Raw genomic sequence first — 24,955 nt, 5'->3', positions numbered from 1 at the left:
AGGCTGACTCTCTGGTTAAGGGCTAATGCAGCTGGTGACTTTAAGTTGAAGCCAATACTCACTTACCACTCTGTAAGTCCCAGTGCCCTTAAGAATCAGACTAAATCTACTCTGCCTGTGCTCTAGAAATGGAACAACAAAGCCTGGATGATAGCACATCTATTTATAGCAAGGTTTACTGAATATTTTAAACCCACTGTTGAGACCTACTGCTCAGAAAAAATGATTCCTTTCAAAATATTATTGCTCATTGACAATGCACCTGGTCACCCAAGAGCTCTGATAGAGATGTACAAGGAGATGAATGTTGTTCTCCTGCCAGCTAACTCAGCACCCATTCTGAAGCCCATGGACCAAGGAGTCATTTTTACTTTCAAGTCATATTCTTTAAGAAATACATTTCATAAGGCTATAGCTTCCATAGATACTGATTCCTCTGATCAATCTGTGCAAAGTCAATTGAAACCTTCTGGAAAGAATTTACCATTCTAGATGTCACTAAGAACACTTGTGATTCATGGGAGGAGGTCAAAATAGCAACATTAACAGGAGTTCAAAAGGAGTTGATTCCAATTCTCATGAATGACTTTAATGGGTTCAAGACTCCAGTGGAGGAAGTCACTGCAGATGTGATGAAAATAGCAAGAGAGCTAGAATTAGAAGTAGAGCCTGAAGATGTGACTGAATTGCTGCAATCTCATGATCAAACTTGAACAGATGAGGAGTTGCTTCTTATGGATAAGCAAAGAAAGTGGTTTCTTGAGATGGAATCTATTCCTGGTGAAGATGCTATAAACATTGTTGAAATGACAACAAAGGATTTAGAATATTCCATAAACTCAGCTGATAAAGCAGCACCAGGGTTTGAGAGGATTGACTTCAGTTTTGAAAGAAGTTCTACTGTGGATGGAATGCTGTCAAACAGCATCACATGCTACAGAGAAATCTTTTGTGAAAGGGAGAGTCAATTGATGCAGCAAACTTCTTTGTTGTCTTACTTTACAAAATTGCTATGTCCACCCCAACCTTCAGCAATCACCACGCTGATCAATCGGCAGCCATCAACACTGAGGCAAGACCCTCTACCAGCAAAAAGATTATGACTCACTGAAGGCTCATATGATTGTTAGCATTTTGAAGCAATAACGTATTTAAAAATTATGTACATTTTTAGACATAATGCTATTGCACAATTAATAATGTACAGTATAGTATAAATATAACTTTTATATGCTCTGAGAAATAAAAAAAATATGTGACTTGCTTTATTGTGATATTCACTTTATTGCTGTGGTCTGGAAACAAGCCCACAATATCACCGAGGTATGCCTGTATAGGCCTCTCAAGGGGGCAGTTCAATGATCTCATCTGCAGTGACCCTGAGACAGATGTCTGTGTTGGTCACCACCAGTGATGGGAAGTTCACGAGGCCATTCATTCCGTCTTTGAACCAGTCTAAGAGACATGCATTTATTTCTCATGTAAGTCAACCTCCTGTCTCATTTTCCCAGCAATCACAGGTCTGCCCTCTGGGGTCATCAGAAGACACCTGCTCCTCTTCCTCCCTGTGATGGTCCTGCCTATACCTGCAGATAAGCCTCAGGACATGCCCCTGAGACATCCCTCCTGCAGGCCAGGCTTCCTCGGGCTTCCTTCATGCTCTCTTCCTTGCACCATCTCCCCTGACCTGCTTCAGAGTCTGCTTTTGTTCATCACTCACTGTGTGTGGCTAAATGGATGGCACATTTTACCCTTTTTAATCCTCATAACCACCTTGGCCATAGGAGTATTTACCTTTGTTGAGCTTCTCTGTCCTCTGCTGTACAGTAATAATAGCATGCTCACCAGAGGTCAAGCACTTTACAAACATTATCTCAGTTATCTTTAAAAGCTTCTCCGAAGGAGGCATCATTACCTCCATTTTGCAGATTAAAAAACTGAGGTTCAGAGTGGTTAAGACGTGCAAAAATTCCCCACATAGCTCGAAAGTGTTAGGCGGGCTTTGAAACCAGGTCTCTCTGACTCCAAAACCACTATGCTCTATTACTTCCACTTATAAATCTTTCTCACATCACCCCCAGGTAGTCCTGGGAGAAAGTTGTTTATCTTCCCATTATGATGACAATAGGCACAGCCTTCTTCAGTATATAGCACATCTTCATGTTTTGGATCTTATATGTACAACACACACACCCCCGCCCCCCAACTGGGCCATCAGCAGGAGAGTCTTGATGGCTTCCATTTAGTAGATGAGAAAACTGAGGCTCCAACCTCCCTGGAGGAGCTAGGAATGGAGTCCACTTGGAATTCACTAGGAAATTTCCCTCCTGTGCCCACTTGTGAATTTGTATCGAGTCAGGGGTCCTGACTCCCAATGTACATGCGTGTGTGTGTGTATGTGTGTGTGTGTGTGTGTGTGTGTGTGTGTTTGGAGGGAAGGGAATAAAAATGGCTCAGGGAGGGTAATGGACAAAACCCAGGTGGGACCACAGTTGACTGCCCACCTGCATCCCTCTAACAAATATTTACATCTTATTCCAGGCCTATACAGGGTACTGGGTATAGGGTGAGCAAAAACAGCCACAGCTTCTTGGGGGAGGAGTAGGAGAGGGGGACATTGACATTTATCAATTAACCATACAAGCAAATATGTACCTATGTGAGCTGACAGGGGCATCAAGGGGAATGCACAGGCATTTGGTAAGCCTTTAACAACAAGTCTTGAGGTTAGAGTGGCTTCCAGGAGAAAGTGACAACTGTGCAGAGGTTGGAAGGATGGATAAGAATCAACTAGGGAAATGCAAGGTGCAAGGAAGCACATTCTAGGCAGAGAGAAGGGGAACGCTGCTCAGGCCTCATGTTCCTGACTCACCAGCAGCATCTGATGCCACTGATCCCTCCCTCCTTCTTCTTGCACTTCCTGGGACCGCACAGCCTCTGGATTTTCTTCCTACCTCTCTGGCTGCTCCTTCTTGGAGTCCTTTGCCAACTCTTCTCCCCAGTCTCTATCGGGGCACCCTGAAGCTCAGTCCTTGCTCCTCTTCTTCATCTACACTCACATCCTTAGTGGTTAACCCAGTTTTATGACTTAAAGGCCACCATCATTCAAATACCCATAAACAGCACACTCTCAAAGGCTTATCTCCAGCCCAGCCCTTCCCCTGAACTCAGGACTCCAGCATCCAACTCCCTGGCATCTCCAGATGGAATTCTACCAGCTCTTTCAAACTCAACACGTCAACTGAACTCCTGTGCCACCCCCACCCCCTGCAGCCTCTCCATCTCATGAGAGAGTGTCTCCATCCTTCCAGGACATTCTTGCCAAAAACCTTGGAGTCATCCTTGACACATCTCTTTCTGTCACATCTCACATTTAATCTGTAAGGAAATCCTGGTGGCTCTGCTTGAAAAATAGACCCAGCATCTGAGCCCTTCCCATCACTGCTGTGACCACCCATGTCCCAGCCATCATCCTTTCCCCCCGGGTCATGGTAATAGACCAGTCTCTTAACTGGTCTCCCAGGTTCCAACATTCCTGGTGCGCTAGGACTGTTTTCAACACAGCTTTTAAAACATGAATCTAACTGTGTCATTTCTCTGCTCAGAATCCTGCACTGGTGCCCTATTTCTCTCAGAGGAGGAGCAAAGGTCTTCTCAATGGCTTGCAGATCCGACTTGATCTGGTCATCCATTATCTCTCCAAACTCCTCCCTGCTACCATCACCTTCACATCTGCCTCCTCAAACATGTTCCTCAAATATGCCAGACACACGCCTGCCTCCATGCTCTTGCACTGGCTGTTCCTTCTGCCTAGAACGCCTTTCCCCAGGTACGCCTATGGCTTACCCCTTCAATGCCTCATGGCACCCCAATAGGGTGCTTCTGACCACCCTATTTCAAGTCTCAACCAACACCTCCAGTAAGGAAAATCTGGTTTTCCTTACTCTGCTGTTCCCCCCAGCACAGATCATCTAAGATGCCAACTTTCCTCAGCTTTATCAAGGTATAATTTACATATAAAGAAAATAAGAAAATTGAGGTTTAGAGTGGTTAAGATGTGCGAGAAAATCCCATGTAACTCAGAAGTGGCAGCAGGATTTGAAATCAGGTCTCTGTTGTAAGTATCCAGTTGGTTGCGTGTTGGCATTGACACTGTCTAATTTACTTAGTGTTCATGTTTGTTGTTTGACTCTCTTCCCCCTCTAGAATGTAAGGTCCATGAGGTGGCTGAATCTGAGGGTCAGGGTGGCCCTGCCTCAAAGACCCAGCCAAACACTCCAACTAGTAGGGGAAAGGAGGCTCCTTCCTCCAGGAAATGGGGAGCACAAGCATAGGTTTCCTCTGTGGAAAGAAGGTCGTGGACATGGGTCCTATGTCCACTTGCCTCACTCCCTCTAGTTGCATAATGGGCACAATGGTTTACTCCCTGCAGCCTCCTTCAGAAGTGAGCCCCCGGCGGCTGGTGCTTGCTGCCCCTTGTCAATATGGGCAGTCACTGATTCAATGATACCACATCTGCGTCTACCCTGGCAATGTACACAATCGTTGATTTCAGAGTTGCATTTACATGGGCACTGACCACAGTAACGGAAGCTCTACACTGGTAAAAAGATAATCTCCATCCACCAATCTGTGACTCAACCAGCCATAGACATGATCACTGATCATTCAGCTATGCTCTCATTGGCAATGGGCATCCTTGATCTTTGCACAGAGTGTTTATTACACTGGCAGTGGGCACAGTGATTGAGAGCAGATCCGTATCTACACTGGCAATGAGTGCATTCATTGAAAGCAGACTCATGTCTACACTGGCAGCAGGCACAATCACTTTCATCTCCTTGACAATGGGCACAATCAGTGAACAAAGGCCTGAATCCCCACCAGCCATGAACATGAGTGACGCATGTCATTCATGGAGAGTGCGCACAAGGTCACAGAGTTCCTTTCCAGAGAGAGGGCAGATACATCCTTCCCTCCCAGCAGACAGGCCAGCTGAAGGCGCTCATGACGTAGTCCAACAGCCTGAGTCCTGTCTACGGGGCAGAACTGGCACTGGATTGTGGAATTCAAAACCTGGATGCGGGCACTGGAGTGGCGAATCTGGAATCTGGGCATCGGAATTGGAATCTGGGACACATGGTGAGGAGATGAGACCATGTCTATTCCCAGCGTCTTGAGATCACTCAAGGTGAGGAGAGACTCAGGCTGTGTGACTCCCATTGCCACCCGCCCCCTCCCCACCCCCCGCGCCGGGGCCTGGCCCAGCCAGCCTGGGCTTAAAAAAGCACCAGGAAATGTCAATTTCTTTTTGAAGAGGCGCAATGGGAGGAGATGGCCCAGGCAGTTTAGCGGCTGGTTTATTCAAAGGTCGGGAACGATGACAGGACCTTCAAATCCTGAAGATTGTTTTGTACCCAGGCTAGACCCAAGCCCCTTCCCTGGCAGATGGAACCCTGCCTAGTGCCAGCCAGAGGCCCCAGCCTGACTGACAGCCCAGCCAGGGATCTGACTGATGTGTGACTGCATGATTCCTGTGGCTGTCCAAGCCGGGACCAGGACTGTAGCCTGAGCATTCTCCAGGCTCCAGACTCCAGCTGCCTGGGGCTCAGGGGCTGCAGCTTGACCAGGCACCACCTGCTATGCTAGGCCACTGTGCTAGGATGGCTCAAGGTGGCAGCCCTGGGCTCCGGCCACTGACTGCTGACTGGCATGGGACAATGCCTGCTCCTTGCTGCCTCTCTGCACTGCCGTTTCCCCATCTGCAAAATGAGGGGTGGCCCAGACACCTTCGGGTTCCTGTTCTATCTCTGGAATCCCTGTGTTACCCACAAGAACATCTAGATCTTATCGGAGACACAGCCTGCATGCAAGTCAACGGAGGGTGAATTCCTCCTGAAAGAAGAAAGCTCTGAGGACCTTCAGCCACCCATCTATGCAGCTTTCATTCATTTGTTCATTCATTCCATCATCAAATATTTACTGAATGCCTATTATGCACCAGGCACTACTTTTCACAACCATCTCCAGAAATAAGAGTGCAGAACTGGGCACACAGTAGGTACTCAACAGTAATGATGAAGGCAGCTACCACGTACTGACACATTCTGAGCCAGGCCTATTCTAAGTGCTCTGACATGCCCCCATCTCATTTACCTTTACACCACTGGTCCACAATGTGGCCACCACCCCAATTTTATAAAGAAGGAAACTGAGGCTCAGAGAGGTTAAGTTGTCCATGGTCATACAACCGGGAAGTGAGGGAGGTAGAATTTGAAACCCGATTTTGTCTGACTCCAGAACACATGCACTTAACCACTCTACTGGCCCCCTGACAAACATTTATTGAATGACTGAGTAAATAAATGATAAAGCTTTGCATTGGTGCAAGTATGCATTCATGTGTGTGCAAGGCCATGAGCTTGCACGAGGGTGGGGAGCCTGTGTGTGCAGATGTCTGTGTGTTTGCATGTGGAGCTTTTTTATGGGAAGACGTTCCCTTGTTGTCTTAGTCTTGTGTGTGCTGGAGCTATACTTAGCTGCAGCCGTGACTGTAATGAGCAGTTAGCGGTACACCAGCCACTCTCATTGGGACCTGGTTTCCCAGGGAGATCGCCGGGCCAGTGTATATGTGTGGGGGGTGCAGCTTGGTGCTGGGGAATGCTAGATCAGGGCTTTGGAGGGAGCCTGGAGCTCACAGTGCTGTGCCTTGTGCAAATGGAGAGACTTAGCTCCAGCTGGAAGAATCTGCTCCAGGCCAGAAGCATCTAAGCATCCAGGCTCCACCAAGCTCAACATTGGCCACCTATGCCTGTGGTCCCTTCACTGGTCCACAAGCAATTAGAACTAAAGCCTTGGACTTCATGGCTAACACCTGGGGGTTGATAGCAAAAAGCAGTGGGAAGATGGTCGATCCTGGTGTACCTAAGCCAGGGTCTTCTGCGGCCTCAGGAGGGACCCCTCCTCAGCACCTTCTCTGCAGCTGGTGAAGCTGCACTGCCTCCTTGAACACATCCTGCCTGAGCTATCAGAGGTTCTCACTCACCAAGGCTGGGGACCTGAGGAGGAAGAGAGACTTCCCTACTCCGGAGCAGACTGAAACCACAGACTCTCTCCCACAGCCTAGGGTTCAAAGGGCAATCCCCCACTCACTGACTGCCCTTCAGGCTTCGGCCAGAGGCAGGTCTGGAAAACCACAGGTCCTGAGGGCTTGCCGGCCACATGACTCTGCCTGGAACTTCTTTCCAGCCTGGTCCTGGTTCTCTGCCATCAGGGACTCTCACCTTTGAGAGTGGGCCAGTCCCTCAGCCCAGTCTCTGTCCCCAGCTCCCAGCTCTCTCACTCCACAAACCACCCCACCTCCTGCATCTGGCAATCCCACTTTCTGCACACATGTACTGGGCCACTCCACCCTGTCTACTACCCTGAAGTCCATGCTTCCAAGTCCCATCGTCCAGGATGTGTTCATCCTGTGAGAGGTGGGACTTCTGCTTTGAAGGCACGCAAGGAGAAGCATATCCATGGTCCTCCATCCATCCTTCTCAGCCATTTGTTTACCCATCCACTGAGTCACCCAGCTGTGTCTCCTTCCATCCATATGTCCCTCCTTCCATCCATTCACCTGTATCCATCCACATATCCATCTTTTTATCCATTCTTTCATCCATTCGTCCATCACTCGTCGGTCTCTCCCACTACCTCATTTTTAACCATAGAACCACAGCATCCCAGAGCCAGAAGGAACACTGGCATGGCTCTAGCTGACCTTCTTGATTTATTTTCAAAAGAAGACCTGGGATCTAATCCTTCTACCACTTGCTCTCTTCTGGATGGTCTTGGACAAATAAATGATTCTCTCCGGGAGCCATTTTTCCCTCATCAGTAAGAGGGGTATACTACCTAACCCTTCCACCTCACAGGGGCACATAGCTTTAGCAAAGATCGATTGATTCCCTATTATGTAACAGGCACTACTATTGCCTAATCTGACCCTTGTCCTCCAAGAGGTTGTGGTTGAGTCTGAGAGACACAGAATGATAGTCAGTGGATCAAGGGCCTCAAGTCAGACAGGAAAGGTTTTCTGGAAGCATGAAGGGCAGAGCAGGCTCTTCCAGGAGGTAGAGGGTATCGGGAAAGGCTCCCTAAAGGAAGAGCCATCAGAGCCGGCCTAGCAGGAAGCATCCATTTCAGAAATGCAGAGGAGGAGGAGTGGGCATTCTCAGTGGAGGCAACGGAATAAGCAAAGGCAGAAGGGCAGGGAGCCGGAGCACGTTGGGAATGGATGATGCACATTGGGGCCCAGGGTGATCTGGAATAGCAGGGCAGGTGGGGCTCCCAAGGATCACACCACAGGCTTTGGAAAGGGCTGGGGACATGGAAAGTCTCAGTAAGCCAGCACAAACCACTGTGATTCCTACATTCCAGGCTTTTACTCCAATCCTCAGACTGCCAGACAGGAAAAAATATCTGCTTGGTGACAGCCAGGCCTCGGGAGACACGATTCCTGCCGCCTAGAAGGGAAGCCAGCGCCTGGTATTTCTGACCTTTGTGACTCTAAATATATCATTGGTGATGGTGGCTCCTGGCCCTGAGGTTGTGGGCAACTGGCTGAGGCTTCTACAGCCTCCCTCCCTGCCTCTGTGGCTCAGCCAGGGCCTCCTTATACCCAGGAAAATCCAAACCCAGGACCTGCTGACAATGGCACCCCAGGTCACCAGATCCAGCCCTTGGCGAGTGTCTCCCATGTGCCAGGCACGGTGCTGGGGGCTTTGCCCCTCTGAGACCCACCACAGCCTGTGAAATACAAACTATCATCCAATTTTACACACAAGGAAACTGAGGCTCAGCCAGACACCACCTGCCCGAGTCCACACTGAGGCAGAGGAAGGATCAGAACCCAGGCCTGGCCAGGCCCAAAGGCCTGTGCACTCTCCTTTAGCCTGTCCCCTCCCTACACTCCCCTTGCACTTGAGATGGTGGCCTCTTCCTGCACGTGGCACTCAGAACTTCATTTTCTCCCTAATGCTCTTTCTGCCTCTGGTCTGACGGATTCTCCTAACACCGCTGAGAAGCTGGTGATGCCATTATGCACACTTTATAGATGAAGAAGCTGAGCCCGAAAAGGCAAGACCATACTCCAGGTGTTGGGGCTGAACAGGGGTCAGGGCAGAAGGACCCACGGCAGCTTGCAGGGAGCTCACTGCATAGGACTGACCCTCAGCAGATGACAGCCACACACGTGGGTTTACAGGGCCCAGCCCTCTCCCCTTAGCCCAGGGCTCCAGCTCACTCCAGGTGGCCCAGCAGGTGGCTGTGTTCCTCACTGCTGCTCAGAGAGCCCCTGAGGCTGAGCATCAAACATTCATCTCTAAGTGGCGAGACACTGGCCCTGGCGGGTGGCTGTGGCCTGAGGTGTGTTCACTGGCCTGCTCTGGTGATGAGGCCCAAGGAAGTCATGTTCTTCTGCCCCACCACCTATGTGGGCAGAGAAGGTCCCCAGGGAGCCACCTGGCAAGGCTGGGTCCCCATCGAAGCCTCCCCAGGTATGGTAGCCCCCTTGTCAGGTATTAGATTCATATTCTCCTCCCAGGTGGGGTGAGGCGAGTGTCTGCAGAGCATCCCACAAAGATGCCTTATCTGCAGGAGGTGTGAGTGATCGTGGGCATCACGTGCACACCAATGCGCGCAGTGCAGTGAGCCAGAGGGCCTTCTGTGACTTATTGCCTTCTCACAGCAGCCCTTTGAAGTAGGGACTCTCGTTATCCCCTCTTTACAGCTGAGGTGACTGAGACTTACTAAGATCACACAGCTAAGAACTAGCAGACCCAGAATTGGGCCCTGGCAGTCTGGCTCCAGTGTGGCCTGTGCCCATGCCACTAGCCATCTTCTCCCGGCACACCTGCAGTGAGAACCCTGTGAGCACCATGGAGGCCTGTGTGACTGGAAAGAGCTCACATGGTCTCTCCCCGGCAGGGCCCCCGACCCTCTGTCTCCCTCACCAACTTCTCTCCAGCCCCACACCCAGCTCAGAGAACTGCTTGTCCCCCAGCATGATGGCAACCGTGTATGGGACCCACCATCTCCTGCTGGGCACCACAGACCTTCAGGAAGAGGCCAGAGGCCCCTCATTACGGCCCTCCATGCAGAAGCAGGAGCCCCCTCCACGCAGGCCCACCCTGTGCAGGCCCCTGTGGCTGCAGGAGGGGAGCAGAGGGCAATGAGAACTGAGCCCTGGGCTGGAACACTCAGGGAACCCACGGGGCAGGCCCTGTCAAGAGCAGACCCCACTGTCAGGAGCCAGTGGGGTTCTGGGTAGCTCGACTCTTTCTTTGCATGATTTAGGGGTGGATTTTTCTTTCTTTTTAAAATTATTTTATTTTAGATTTAAGGGGTACATGTGCTTGTTTGTTAAATGGACGTTACATGCATAATGGTGGGTATGGGGGCCCCTAGCGTGCCCATCTCTCAAATATTGGACATTGCACCCAGTAGGTAATTTTTCAACTGTCATCCCCCTCCTAGCCTCCCTTCTTTGGAGTCCCCAGAGTACATTCCTCCATCTTTCTGTCTGTGTGGAAGGAGCACCACCCCTTCTGATATACCACTGTCCTTTGACTCCGAGCCCAGCTCCAGATACGCCTCCTCGCTGCGCCTTGAACCCTGGGCACACAGCTGCTCAGGGTTTTTGCACATCTCACTTCCTCTGCTGCCCAGATGTCCTGTGGCCTCCTTCCTCACCTCCTTCAATCTTTGCTGAAATATGACCTGTGCTCACAGTGACGCTTTCCCTGCCGCACGAGTTAAAACTGCCCACTCCAGTGCGCCCTGGGCTCCTGCCTCTGTCATATCCTGCCCAGCTAGAATATAAGAACTTGAGGGCAGGGATTTTGGGTGGTTTTGTTCTTTGCCCTATTCTCAGCTTCTTGAGCAGCACCTGTCACATAGTAGATGCTCAATAAATATTTGTTGGCTGGATGGATGAATTGGTGCTGACAGCAGCCCCTGGCAGGGAAATGGCTCACGGACTGTGTTTATGTGCAAAGCGGGAGTGTGGGGAGAGGAGCTGTGAGCTTTCTGTGTTGCACTGGGGAAGGAAGAGGTGAGGTGAGTGGCATTGTGGGCAGGGGTGCCAGAGCCAGGCTGCCAGGCCAACAGGGAAGGGCTTGGGCTGGCCAGGGTGGAAGGGGCATCCGACACCCTGCAGAGGCTTGAGAGAGAGCTTCATTTTGCTGCCATGGCTCACATTGAGGCAGCATCTGAGCCTGACCCAGCGAGGCTGGCTCCTGAGCCCCCCTGAGCTCAGCTGTCTGGGGCTGCCCCAGCTAATATTAGCTCGTCCCCACCCAGGCTGGCGTCGGCCTGGCAGAGCAGCCCAGCTTCAGAGTGGGCACCGCCCATGGGCACCCAACAGGAGCCCCCAGCCCTAGCCCCCAGGCTCCTCCCTGTGCCAGAGCAGAGCAGCCCCTTTAAAGAAGAGACATTCCAATGATCTGAGCTGTGATGCATGGCCTCCACCCGCCAGCCCTACCACACTGGCACACTTGTCGGCATCTGAGGTCCCTGTGCTTGGCTCCCAACCAAGGCCTGATGTCAGCGGCCCTCCCTCCCTCTCCCCTGGCAGGCGGAAGTTCCATCATCCTCCCCTTTATACCCTGCCACACCTGGGGATGGAGGAAGAGCAGGGACAAGCGGCCCATAACCACAGATGAGGAGACCGAGGCTCACAGGGGTTGTGACCTGCCCAGGACACACAGGGAGCTCAGGAGAACCAAGCAAGAATCCATGCCTGCCTCCCAGGGTGACACCTCTGAAGTCTGCCCCTGGTAGACAGACTGGAAGAAGGGGCCCCAGGGGCCACGGTAGGTGAGGTGATACCTAGGAGAAGCATTTGACAGTAGAGTCAGGAGCTAAAAGAAGGAAACAGGTGGGTAACGGGTGACGATTTGAATCTTGCAGGGCCGAGAGCTGGTAAAAAGATGATGGAATGCACAACAATTAAGCACTTACTATGTTCTGGGTTCTGGGCTAAGTGCTTAACACATTGGATCCTCCCAACTTCCCTATGAATCAGGTGCTATTAATATCCCTCTTTTGAGGCACAGACAGGTTAGGAGACTTATCCAAGGTCACACAGCTGGAAGGTAGTGGGGCTGGGATTCGATCGAAGGCCTGATGGTTCAAGGGGCTATGCTCTTAGCAGAGAAAGGGGCTCCAGGTCATATTCCCAAAATTGTGTAGCCAGGAAGCAGTGGGGAGTGGGGAGATGCAAAGCCCATACACTTTCTACTGAATGCAGAAGGAGGCCCAAAGCAGGGGATTTGGGACAGAAACCATCCTAGACTTTGGAGGAGAGAAGTCCATTTTGAAAGCCAGTGACTAATGCCTAGAACTTTCCACAAGCACAGCTACAGAGGAAAGGGGACAAGGAGGGGACAGGGAAGGGAAGGAGGTGGACATGGAAGGAGATGGGGAAGGAGAGGTAGGAAAAGAGCCTGGCTGGCCTTTGGGAGGAACGGAGTCCAGGAGAAGTCAGACTCGGGGGTCAGGCTGGACCAAGTGGGATGTAGGAACTTGTGCATCTTGGTTTTGGAAAACAGTTTCGTGACCTCAAAGCTGTGGTTGTGGATGGTGGGTGGGTTGATGCAGCGCAGAGAAGAAGTTCGAAAAGACAGAGGGTTAAGCTGTGAAGAGCTTCATCTGGGCCTGGGTGGTGACACCAGCAGGTGGGCCCCTGCCTGGATTGGGGTTTAGACCCCCTACTAGCGCTGCCCCAGCCTTTGCCTGTTATTTGCTGCTCCAGGCTCAGGGGATGGAGGGATTGTGCTCCCACGTGAGGCCAGAAAGGAAGGCTTAGCTAGGAACAGGTTCAAATGCAGGGTGCCCATGTCTTCCCTCGGCCTTGAACCCTACTTGCTTATTCTTTCTTTCAGTAAATATCTATTTAGCACCCACTATGTACCAGGCCCTACTCTAGCTTCTAGAGACAGAGCAATTGGAAAAAGAGACAAAAATCCCTGCCCTCATGGACTGTACAGTCTAGTGGGGAAACAGACAATAAACAAGGCAAACAAGTAAACTATATAGTACATTAGATGGTGGTTAATGCCAAGGAGAAAAGAGCAAAGCACGAAGTGGGGAAGGGGCCGGAGAAGTGTCATCTGGGCTGATGTCTGAGTATAGACCTGGAGGGGGTGTGAGAGCTGATACCCAAGGGAAAAGCATGCCAGGTGGAGGGACCAGCGCAGCGCAGGTCTTGAGGCAGAAGCATAGGCAGCGCTGGGGAGGAAAGCCATGGAGGCTGGGGGAGGGAGGGAGAGAGAAGCAGACAGCAGAGGGAGATGCTGGGTGTGGGGCACTCAAGTGGAGCCTGCATCCTCTGAGGAAGCCCAGACCCCAGCGTGAGATGGAGCGGAGGGCTGACTTGGTCCGATAGCACTTTGCCAGGCCGGCCCTGGCTGCCCTGAGAGAAGGGCGGGGCAGCTGGGGCTGAGAGAAGAACTCAGGCAAGAGAGGGCAGGGGCTTCCACGGGGGGGTAGCTGTGGAGGGGTGCGATGCACTCAGATTCCGAGTGTACTTGAAACATGAAGACAACAGGGTTGGTTGATGTCTGAGAGAGAGAGGAGTCCAGGATGACTCCCAAGGTCTACCAGTGGGAGCCACCAGATGGATGCGGTTGCCATGGCTGTGATGGGGCCTCACCCCAGGCCCAGTCCCCCTGCCATCGAAGCCTCAGCCTCAGGAAGGAGCGGCTTGCTTGTGACACTCTGCCAACCCACACACGCCCATCCAGCCCTCTGTGTCCTGAGGCTGGCCCTCGACTGGAGCCGCTGCCTGCATCAGCACTTCTCAGACTCCACCGTGCATGAATCATCTGGGGAGTGAAAATGCAGATTCTGAATCGGTTTCAGGGCTGGGGTGAGGCCTGAAAGGCTTCACGTCTAACAAGTGTCCTTATGGTGTTGCTGTTGGTCAGAGGGCCACACCTTGAATGGAAGGAGCCCACACCTCTCAGGCCCCAGTGCAGCGATGTACCCTCACTCAGCAGTGGCCTCAGCTGTGCTGAGGGGTGAAGGGAACATTCTCCCCCTCCCTGATCTAAGAATCGAGTTTCCCAGGAGTATGAACTTTAAGCATCCCAGGTAATTCTGAGGGTCAGGCATGGGTGGGAGTCCTCCAGCAGCCACCCCTCCATCCCCCATAGCAGCCATCGCAAACACCCCTACCTAGCCCTGGCCCCTCCAGCACAGCACCCATCCCCTGCACCCTTCCCCACAGCAGCCCTACACCATAGAAGTTGGCCCCACTGCCCCTGCTCCAGACCCCACAGCCTGGCACACAGGAGCTCCAAGTGGGCCTTTCTGCAGCTCCCTAAGGGCAGGAAGCGAAGAGAAGGGCCTGGAGAAGCGGGCAACGGGTGCTGTCCATAGGCCTGAGCAAGCACCCCCAAAAGAGGTGATCCCCCCAGGTCTGTGCCTGCCGGAGGGCTGGGGGAGCCCGTCAGGCAGGGATGCGATCACTATGCCTCGAATGAATGAGTGAGGACAGGATGAGGCAGGCTGAATGAATGTAGGAAGCTTTTTAGACCCCTTCCTGCTGGGCTCCTGCCTGCTCCAGGCCAGGACCTTTGCCAGGATTGCTCACACGTGCCCTGGGGAGGAGCTGGGCTGGGAGAGAGAAGGAGAAATAGGGGAGGACTGGCTTGGTTCCCCCAGCTCCTCTGGGAAGCTGAAGCGTAGAATTCTTGGACTCCCAGAATGTCAGAGTTGGGAAGAGCCTTAGCCGTCAGTTAGCACGACCTCTGTATTTTACAGGTGGAAAAACTGCAGGATGAAGGGGCGACAGGACTTGCTCAAGGTAGCCCAGCTGGTTTCACAGCCTGGCTAGATTCCTCTCTAATCCAGGTGTCTGATGCCTACAACCTGGGTCTTGCCTGTGGCCTCATCTCTCCACACACCGGGGCTGGTCTCTAATCCTGAGGGCCCGCCTGTCCCCAGCCCCCAGCCTCCAGAACTGACCTACTCATCACCAGCTCACATCTCACAAACTGGATGACTCAGTGCCCAGTGCATACCCCTCACTCCCAAAAACATGACGTCAGCGAGGGCAGGAGCAGCCAGGCTAAGTGTGAGGAACCTTGAGGGATGGATTTTCACGTTCAGCAAAAAGCAGGGAGGACACTGAAGTGAGGGGAATAGATGACCAAAACCCCAGAGGTTAAAGGGCTGCCAATGAGGACCAGGGAGGAGGCTGGCGGAAGGGAGCCGCAGGAGCTGTGGCTGGGTTCCAAGGCAGAAGGCCTCGGAGTGCCGAGCTGAGGGGCGGCCAGCGTTCCCACCATGTGCCGCCCTGCACAAGCAGCTTCTGATCCTCCCAATCCTCCTGGCATTTCACTTTAGGCCATATGGAGTCCCAGGGGCTGCATGGATGGGAGTGGGGGGACAATTGAGGCATTGTCACAAAACCTTCCTTGGGACTGACAGAGCGCCCTCTTAGCCCACGGCCTGGCCAGGCAGGGCCCTCACCCGCCATTACCCAGGGGCCAGAACTTGCTGACAGGTTCTGGACAGGTTGTTGGGAAAGAGTGGATGGTGGGGAGGGAGAGACCCAGATGGAAATTCAAACCTGGGGCACAGCAAGCCACAGGCCTCACCAACCCTGGAACATGGACAGGAGGCAGTGCTGTGTAATAGTTAGAGATAGAGCTCCAGTGTCAGACAGACTGAGGTCTGACTGCTGGCTCCACCGCGCATGAGCTAAGTGACCTTGGGTAAGTTACTTAACTTCATTGAGCCTCTGCAGCCTTGTCTGTGTCATTGGCGTGATAGTATAGTGCAGCCTTGAGAGCCTTGTGAGAATTATTAATAAATGAGGATATATAAATCAAGTCCTTAAGACAGTGTCTGACACTGCGTGATTCAAGAAAGGAAGGGGGTTCTGGAAAATCCTGCTTGGGGAATCCTAAGGATTTGGGTCAAGTCTGGGTTGGCTGACGTGAGAAGGTCTCAATCAGCTGTGCCGTGTCCTTGGAATGCAGGTATCTGTGTATTCCACTTCCCCCAGGAAGGAAATTAATGGGAGTAGATAAGAGAAGAACAGCACGCCCAGGTGGGGTTTGGTGTTCTTGTAAAACTGAGAGCCAAAAGAAATTCAGATGGTCAGGCCCTGGGACCAGAGGCCTAGGCTGTGAGTTTGAGTCTCACTGATTCCCTGTGTTGTCTTGAGCAAGTGTCTTTCCCTCTCTGAGCCTGTTTATTTTCACTGAATGAAAATATTGACTAGAGGTAGCCTGGGAGCACCCATTCCCTGCAATAGTCCCATGCATATGTGAAGTGGTCCCTACCACCTAAATGGTTCCCCTGAATAAGGACTGGAGAGCAAAGCACCCCTGCAGCCTGTCAGGCCCTCCTTTTCCTCTAACCTTGCACCTAGCAGAGGGGAGCTCACGCTGGGGTGGTAGCCAGGCTGGCCCCAGAGCTGATGGGAGGCAGTGGCTCAAGGCCCTGACCTTTTGGTCTAGAGTGAATCCCCTGGTCATGAGACCGCTCAGAATAGCCAGAGGCATTATATTCAGCTGTCGTGGAGGCCTTGAGATCCTCAGCCCAGGCAGTGGACCCTGGAATGAGCCCCCACTGAACCCCCTCCCCCACCTCTGAGACAACCACCACCTCCCTCCTTGAGAGACTTCAGCCAATCCTCTCCAAAGCTTCTGGCAGAGGCCAGGCCTCCTGCTCAGAGTCAAGGAGCACAGACTCCAAATGCTCTGAGGCGATGTGACACAAAGCACCTGTGAGCCAGGAGTCAGGAGATACGAGTTTCCGAGCCAGCCCTCAGCTAACCCGCTCACGAGGGGCCTCAGGTAGAGCACTCCTCTCTGGGCCTCAACTTCCTCATCTGTCATGATAACAGCTCCTATTCTATAGAGTATGCCAGAGGCTTACAGTCTAGAGGAGAGATGAGCCCAAATCAAACAAGGCTGCTAATGAACATTTTATTAGAAATCAGAGAGCTTCTCTCCCAGGAAGGGCCCTGGTTCTGACTCCAACCCAGCCTAGGGGCCCGGGAAGGCATCACTGAGGAGCTGCTGTTTGAGGTGGGGTGTGGGGGATAAAGAGGGGTGAGCCAGAGGAAAGAGTGCTCCAGAAGGCAGGGTATGTGCAAAGGCCCTGAGGCAGGGGAACCTGGCAGGTGCAAGAAGCTGAAACGAGGCTGGGTGGTTGGGGTTTGGTAAGCGATGGAGACAGTCAGGTCAGAGGAAACTGGAGGGAAAGGCAGGGCCTGAGAGGCCACAGTATGGGCTACGGGCTGGCGAAGCACTGAAGGGTTCTAAGCAGGCTCGGGTGATCTGACAGGCCTGTGAGTTGAAAAGACCCCTGTGGTTGCCAGGTGGAGGCTAAACTGGAGCAGCCAGGGGCTGGAGGTGGGAGAGCAGCTGGGGGGCTGCCGGGGAGGTGGGCCTGAGGGGAACCATGGTGGCTTGAGCCAGGATGGTGAACATGGAGGTGGAGGGAGAGGAGAGAGTCTACAGGAGGGGAAATGATAATACAACCAACAGTAGTAATAATAGTAGCCAACATTTATTGAGCATTTACTGTATGCCAGGCCCTGTGGTTCGGGGCTGTCCAAGCATTACCTCAGTTATCTTCACTCCAACCCCGTGAGGACGGTTCTAACTTTATTCCCATTTAGCGGTGAAGGGGCTGCAGGGCTCTGACCAGGAGGCGCTTGGTTTATGATTTTCATTACTGGGAGGGGGGCGGGGGGAGCTGGAGGAACCATTCAAAGACCTGAGGACCCCATACAAGGATCATGGGAAGCAGGGGGGCACACTGTGGTGGAAGGCCCTTGGGGTGGCTGGGAGGTGAACATACCCAGCCCCTTCTCCACTGTTCATGGGTCTCCTTCATATGGTACCATGACTCCAAGTGGGGCCCTGGCCTGGGGGAGTGGGCTCCGAGGCAAGGGGGTGCACTGCCTAGAATCCCCTGATAATAGCTCTGTCCCCCAGCCCTCCGCATGCCAAGCCACGACTCCAAGAGCCCTGTGTCAGCTGGGACCCAAGGGAGGAACAGAAGCCTCTCGCTGGGTGCTTTATTTCCCGCCACCAGGTAAATTTCCTTCCCTGGGAGCTGAGGGGAGGCCAGTTTTTATCGAGTTCCAAAGAGGCAGTGACAGGGCAGAGAGACAGACACAGGACAAGGGTCAGAGGAGAGGCAGGCAGCTGGGTGGATGGAGGTGGGGCTTCCCCAGCTTGGGGGCCATTGGCACTACTTTGGCATTTGGAAGGTCAAGTGACTCAGGAACAGACGTTAACACACACACACAAACACACACACACACACAGAGGACACTCTGGCCTGCAGCACAAGGACCACCATTGGCCCTGATGGGACGCAACAATGTCCCTGATGATGACATGCAAATCAGAGACTAAAGCCAAGAGCCTCAGACCTGAGCTGGCCCCCAAGGAAGACAGGAGGGCAGGTTTCAAGCCAGTCAGCCCCAACACTCCCCTGCCTGCTCTCACACCTCTATGACCCCCCTGCCCTCTCTACCTGGTTAACTCCTCCCTGCCCCTCAAAGGTTGCCCCAGCATCACCTCCTCTGGGGCAGTTCTTATTCTCATGGCCCCAGGAAATCCCTTCATAGCCTTTCCAAACAGTACCATCATCATCATTGTCTTGTGTGTGTCAGGGGCACCACCCCCCACCCCAGAACACACATGGAGCTCATCCTGTCCCAGCTCATCCCCTGACCCCTCATCCCCTCAGGCTGATGCCCAGAGCACAGGAGAGGGGGCCAGGGGAGCAGCTGCCCCAGCCAGCAGCCGGCACTCTTGCCCCTCAGGAACTCAGATGGGCCCTCCCACCCCGACTATGTAGCCCGTATCTCCAGGGCCAGCACCAAGGCCCAGGGTAGGTGGCAGCTCCTCAGGGAAAGGTGACCTCACCACCCGTCCCACACACTGACAGTGGCCTGGGCAGAAGAGCATCTCTATTGAGGAAAGGAAATGCCCTCAGTTAGGCCACTCCGGAGTCCCAGAGACCGAGTCAGTGGGCAGGAAGCAGCTCTGGAATCTCATCTTCCTCAAGCACACTCACACTCGGGATGCACAGGACCTCTCTCTCACATACACACAGCACACTGACACACACGTGGGTTCTCACACACATCACGTACACTGTCACACACAGGATTTCACACACATTGTCTGTCTTACACACACCTTCACATACACACAGTCTGTCACACACAGGGACCCTCACCCCACACAGCCTCCTGCCTTATGTGTACACGCATGTACACACACACACACACACAGACTCACACATGAGCTCCACATATACAGTTTCACACTTGCCACACACAGCCACACACTCACGCAGACATACTCACCTCGACTCTCACGCACTCTCCAAACCTCACACACAGCATCTCTCTTACACATGCAGTCTCTCTTCCTTATACACACTCTCTCCCACACAGTCTCATTCTCACACACGCACAGTCCATCCAAAACACAGAATCCGCCTCTCTCACACACACAACCCCTGACACAAGGACTCAGGAAGCTCGCACAGAGTCGCAGTCTCACCACACACACACACACACACACGCCCGGAGTCTCACATTTATTCTCACACACACAAGTCTCTCACACTCACACACAATCTCTCTTACAAAGAGCCTCTGTCTCACACATACAGCCTTTCCTTCACACACATATGCAATATCACACACAACATGCTGGCCTAGATCTAGAATAACGACTTAAGTCCCGACTGGCTGGTGTGAGGAGTCTCGGGGCCCCCTGTGGGGGAGGGGTAAACAAAGGTGACAGCAGAGGCGGCGGAGCAAAGACAGAGGGGGAGGAGGGCGGGCAGGCGGCTGGTCTGTGCGCAGATGAGCCGCAGAGAGGCAGCGCAATGCAGCTAGGCCAGCCGGGCGGGCGGCAGGAAGCTGGGGTTCTAATCCCGCTCTGCCCTCCTCAGCTCCCGAGTACCCTTGGGCAGGTCCCTCCTCCTACGGGCCTCAGTGTCCTCAACTGTTCCCCGAGGGAGCTGGAAGGGACAACAACCTTCCTTTGAGGCCACTGGGGAGAGAAGGTGGCTCAGACAGGCTGAAGGGAGCACCCACTAGCACCCACTCCTATCCCAGTACCGCCTCACCCCGACCACCGGGCGCCCAGCTTTTCCCTCAGAGTCCGCTCTTCAGTGAGCATTCACTTCAGAGATTTTTTTCAAGACTTTTCTGTACGGTTTTGCACACCAATAGAACCTCAAACCACACTAGCTGGCCCATTTGTCTGCCTTGGGTGAAGGCCACCCGCAGCCTAGGAATGTCCAGTGGGAGGAGAGGGCCAGGGGAGGGGGTTGGAACATGCCCCACTGCCCCCTGCCTGCCCTGAAACTCAGGACACTGATCAGAGCCCCAACACTGAGTGCAAAGGGTGGGGCTGGGGGACTCAGCCTCTTGCTTAGGAGTCAGGAGACTGAGCCTACCCCTTGCTTCTGGGGCCAAAGTTGGTGGGGGAGATGCTGCCCAAGGTCAAGTGTGGGCTGAATGGGCAGCTGCTGTAACCCAGGCCTCTGCCCACCCCCACCCCAACATGCACTAGTTCAACCTCCCATCCCCCTCCTCCAGCCCCTCCCCACAGCTCAGCCACAGCCTCCAGTTACATAACCCTCTAGCTGTGGTGGCCTCTGTCAGGAAAGGGAAGGGGAGGGAAGCCCTCTGAGGGTCCCAGTCCACTCTGGGGAAAGGCAGGAGCTGGTAGGCAGCCCAGGGGAGGATAGGGTCCCAGGAGAATTGAGTTCTAGTCCTTCTTGGCCTCTAGCTCCCTGGGTGACCTTGGGGAGGGTCCTCAGTGGCAAAACATGGGCCTGGCTCTCTCCCTATTGCCTCCCCCCATAAACACAGTTGTTCTAGAATTCAAGGTATAAGACTGACCGGCTACCTGCCCCCCGCCCGCCCCGACATACCATACTGTTTTTGATCTCATTTAACAGATCTACAAGGTCTGTGCCTAAACACAGACTTTCTTTGCCCAAGGGCACTTGAGGGCCCCCCAAGTCTCCTCCCTCCACTCTCCTCTGCAACTTCCTACCCCTCCCTAGCCCTCTACCCCTGGCTCTGGCTCAGGCTCCAGTGCGCAGGAGGGGAGAGATGCGGAGTAAAAGACAGCAGGGCAGAGGCAGTGCTTTGCCTGGTAGGGGGTGAGGGCAGCTCAGGGATGCAGGAGGGGCTCTGCTTTAAATTCTCTACTCTGCCCTTCCCCCACAGGCCTTAGGGTCTCTCTTTAGGCCTCTAAGGACAGAGCCCAGTGAAGGCTGGGAGTGTCTCTTCCAGGGTGGGTGGCTGCTACCAGTTCCTCTTTTTGGGCTCAGTCACTGATGGTCCAGCAGCAAGGCCCTTAAGAGTTCACCAGGCCCCCTCCCCCATTTTACAGATGAGGAAACTGATCCAGAGAGGCCATCTGAGGGACCAAGGTCAGCAGCAGCGTGTCCTTTCTTCCTAGGAACAAGCTGGTATGGCTAAAGGGGAGTGGCCCATGAAGACACGCCCACCTCTCACACACCTTCTCCTTGCAGGTTCCCCCTTAAGGACCGACCCCCTCTCCCCACCACCGGATGTCCCAGAGGAAGCACTGGCATAAGCCCAGTGACCCACTCCAACACCCTCCCCTTTCGACAAGGAGGAAGGACAGGCTGTGATCTCAGGATCAGGGGCTCAGAGGGACCACCCCTACCTTACAGCCCAGCCCTCCACCAACTACCAAGCCACGGAGATTAGCCATGGAGCTGCCCTCTTGACCACCTCCTCAAAATCGCCGGAGGCTGCTCCCTGAGGAGGGGGCGGCTGTCTCAAGCTGCCCAGCAGGCCTCAGGCCTTTTTGGGGGACCATGGCTGGCTCCAGATGCGCCTTTACCTGGACAGGAGGAAGGGCTCCCAGCTTCCCTCCCCACACTGAAATCTCGAGAGCAGTCCATACTTTGACAGTGCACCTCTGCAAAGACACAAATGTTCACGGGCAGGCGCTCATGCACACTCAAACATACACACATGCTCACTCATTCCCACTCCACACTTTACCCACCCAAATACACACCACCACACTTACATAAATATGCACACACAATCTACTCATACACACAAACACACCCATTCATACTCATACATATTAAACTTGGCAACACACAGACTGACATACATAGAAAACCAGAACCCCGGCAGACACCCTTCCTCTCTTACCCTGGTACGTGCACACATGCGCACACACCCCCTTTCGATTCTGAACTCCCTAGGCGCCAGTTCTCCGGTCCACCCCTGCCCGCGGGGAGGCACAGGACGCTGCCTTCCCGCCCCGCTCTTCTGATGGGTAAATTGTCACTTACCCGCGCGTAGCGGGACGAGTACGGGTCCTCGAAGAGCGCCCAGATGCGCGGCTGCCAGCGGCGCCAAAAGCCGCCAGGCCGGCCATCCGGGGAGTCACTGAGCGCCAGGCGCTTGGTCATCTCCAGCTCGTCCTCGCCGTCGCCCGAGTCGCCAGGGCCGTCGGCGTCCGCGTCGTCGGCGCTGTTGTCCAGAGGAGCGCCGCCGAAGCTGTCCAGCGCCTCCTCGGCGTCGCGGTGCTGGCGGTACGTCATCCAGCAGCAGGGCTCCACGTCGGTCTCGTCGATGCCCCAGAAGGCCAGCTCCTCCTCGTAGAGCGGCCCGCACACGTCGGCTGGGCAGTGCAGCTTGCCCGTGCGGTAGTAGTTCAGGATGTGCGCGAAGACGCCGGGGTGGCGGTCGAAGAAGAACTCGTCAGCACGCGGGTCATAGTCGAAGTGGCTGTGGGCGTCGGGCTCCGCCAGCCAGGCGAGCCGCGTGCCGGGCAGCGTGCGCAGGGTCGAGCGGTACGTCTGGTGGCGCGTGCCGCCCACGTTGATCACGATGCGCTCGCTCTCGTCCCCTTGGCCCATCGCGGCGCCCCCTTAGGCATGGCGCGGCCCAGCGACACCCATGGGAGCGGCCGCCAGGGGGAGTTGGCGCCGGGGAGGGGGGCGCGCGCCCTCTTCCCCCCTCCCCCCAGCCGTCGGGGGGAACAGAGGCCTGCGGCTCTGGCCACCCCAACGAGCGAGCCAAGCCTCTCCGGGCGCTTTCTGTCGGGTGCCGGTCCAGGGGAATGTGCGCGGGATCCCAGGGGTCTCTAGGAGCCAGATGTGGGAGGGAGCTGGTCCGGCAGCGGAGGAGGCAGAGGAGGAAAGAAGGGAGGGAGAAAGGGAGGGAGGGAGGGAGGGAGGGGGAAAGAGGGAGGGGGGGCGGGCTCAGCAGCGAGCCCCGGGAGGTGGGGAAAGAGGGTTGGGGGGCCGGGCTCCCGTCCCCATCTCCGCGGGAAAATGGAGAAATCGGCACAAAGCTTTTGGGGGAAAGGTCAGCCGCTCCCGGGGCCGGACTAGAGGCCAGCCCCCAGGAGGGGGAGGGGAGGAGACAGGGCCGGGAAATTCGCGCTCCTCTGTGCGGTGGTCGCCGCGGCGCGCTCTCGGCGCGGGGGAGATGGATGCCGCCTGCCTTCTTCCCTGCGTGGCCGGGCTGCAGCTCGGGACGCAGGGCGGGCTCCGGCCCCCTCCCTCTCTCCTTGCTTGGCTGCCTGCTCCCCCCGGCGGCGGGCCCGCCTGCCCGCCCGCCCTCCTCGTTCCTTCTCCCCGCCTCCTGGAGGAGATGGCGGGCCCCCTGGGCAGGGGCACCCGGGGTGTTGCTCGTGCGGCTAACGCCGAGCGCTGCTCTCCGTGAGCCCGGGCTCGAGCTGGGGTTCCGCTGGGCTGCGCTCGGGCTCCCGCGGCGGTGCTGAAGGGACAGCTCCCGGCGGTCGCGGAGCTGCGCGGGGCCAGGCGGGGGTTCTCCTGGCTGGGTTTGATTTGCGGGGCCGGCGGGCACTGGCTCCGGTGCCTCTGCGCCCCGCACTCCGCTCCTCGCTTCGGGCAGGCGGTGGGCGCTGCCGGCCGAGACGGGGGCTGCGGAGGTCGGGCGGGGAGGCGGGGGTGGCGGGTCCGGGCGCGGCGAGGTGAGGCCAGCGAGGCCGGTGAGGCGAGGAGCGGAGCGGCCGCTGCCGCCGCCGCCGCGACGCTGCTGCCGCCCGGGCTGCTGCTCCGCTTGCTGCTCGCCCGTCGCCTGCTCGTTCGCGCGGTCCGCGTCCAGCCCGCCGCTCTCCGGACACGGGCACACGGCGCGCGCAGCCGCACTCGCCCCCGGAGGAAGGCGCCGCGCTGGGTCCTAAAAAGCCCTGATTCCGCGCCCCCCTCCCAGCCCCGCACCGAGCCCGGCCTCCCTCAACCTCGGCGCTGGGGGCGCCCGCCCCGCGCCGCTCCTGCTGCTCCCGGGGGACCCGCCCACGGTCCGCCCTCGGGGAACGCCACTCCAGGGGCGGGGGCTCCGAGAGACGTCTGGGCCCGCGCCCCCGGGTCAGACTGAGGTGAGAAGGGCGTTGGCACCCTCCCCTTGCCTTCCAAACCAGGGACCATCTGATCCCTGGTGAGACAAAGCTCTCCCGGAGTTTTGTCATCAGAGACACCCTGGCCCGGACCAGTGCTGACCGCTCCAAGGAATCCTTTAATACCGACCCTTCTCCCGGAACCTGGAGGCCCCATGTTCCTTCCATGAGTAATGTCTTGCATGAACCCCAACACACACACACACACACACACACACACCACGGTATCCTCTACGCCCTCCACTAACAATCAATCCTGGACCCCTATTAACCCCTTTGGACTCCTTACTGACCCTGGGCCCTTTATAGCTTCAGACAGAGGGAGTCTCCCATGAGTGCCACATCCATCCAAGCTCACGGACTCTCCCACACTAACCCTGGATCCCTAGGTGGAGACCCCTTATGAAAAGGGCTTTCTGCCCTCAGAGATCAGAAGCAGCAACTGCTCGTAGTTTCCCTGAGCACTGACACCCCCACCCCGCACT

At 55.1% G+C, this 24,955-nt stretch overlaps 1 protein-coding gene across 3 annotated transcripts in view; it reads right to left on the bottom strand.

Annotated features, from left to right (window-relative positions):
• Positions 1-24,169, bottom strand: part of KCNC1 (potassium voltage-gated channel subfamily C member 1) — a 120,828-nt gene extending 96,659 nt beyond the window's left edge. For 2 of the 3 annotated variants that reach the window (XM_016920524.3, XM_063783886.1), the window contains exon 1: positions 22,393-23,574. In XM_016920524.3, coding sequence (XP_016776013.1) covers positions 22,393-22,962 — 570 coding nt within the window. In that variant the 5' untranslated portion in view covers positions 22,963-23,574. Of the gene's footprint in view, positions 1-22,392 lie in introns of all 3 variants that reach the window. The other variant, XM_001172719.7, reaches the window with a different exon arrangement.
• Between the last annotated feature and the right edge of the window lie 786 nt (positions 24,170-24,955).

Source organism: Pan troglodytes, chromosome 9, assembly GCF_028858775.2.
Source record: "Pan troglodytes isolate AG18354 chromosome 9, NHGRI_mPanTro3-v2.0_pri, whole genome shotgun sequence".
In the NCBI taxonomy this organism is placed as follows: Eukaryota; Metazoa; Chordata; class Mammalia; order Primates; family Hominidae; genus Pan; species Pan troglodytes.
Note: the sequence above shows the minus strand (reverse complement) of the source record. Positions and strands in the feature narration are given on the sequence as shown.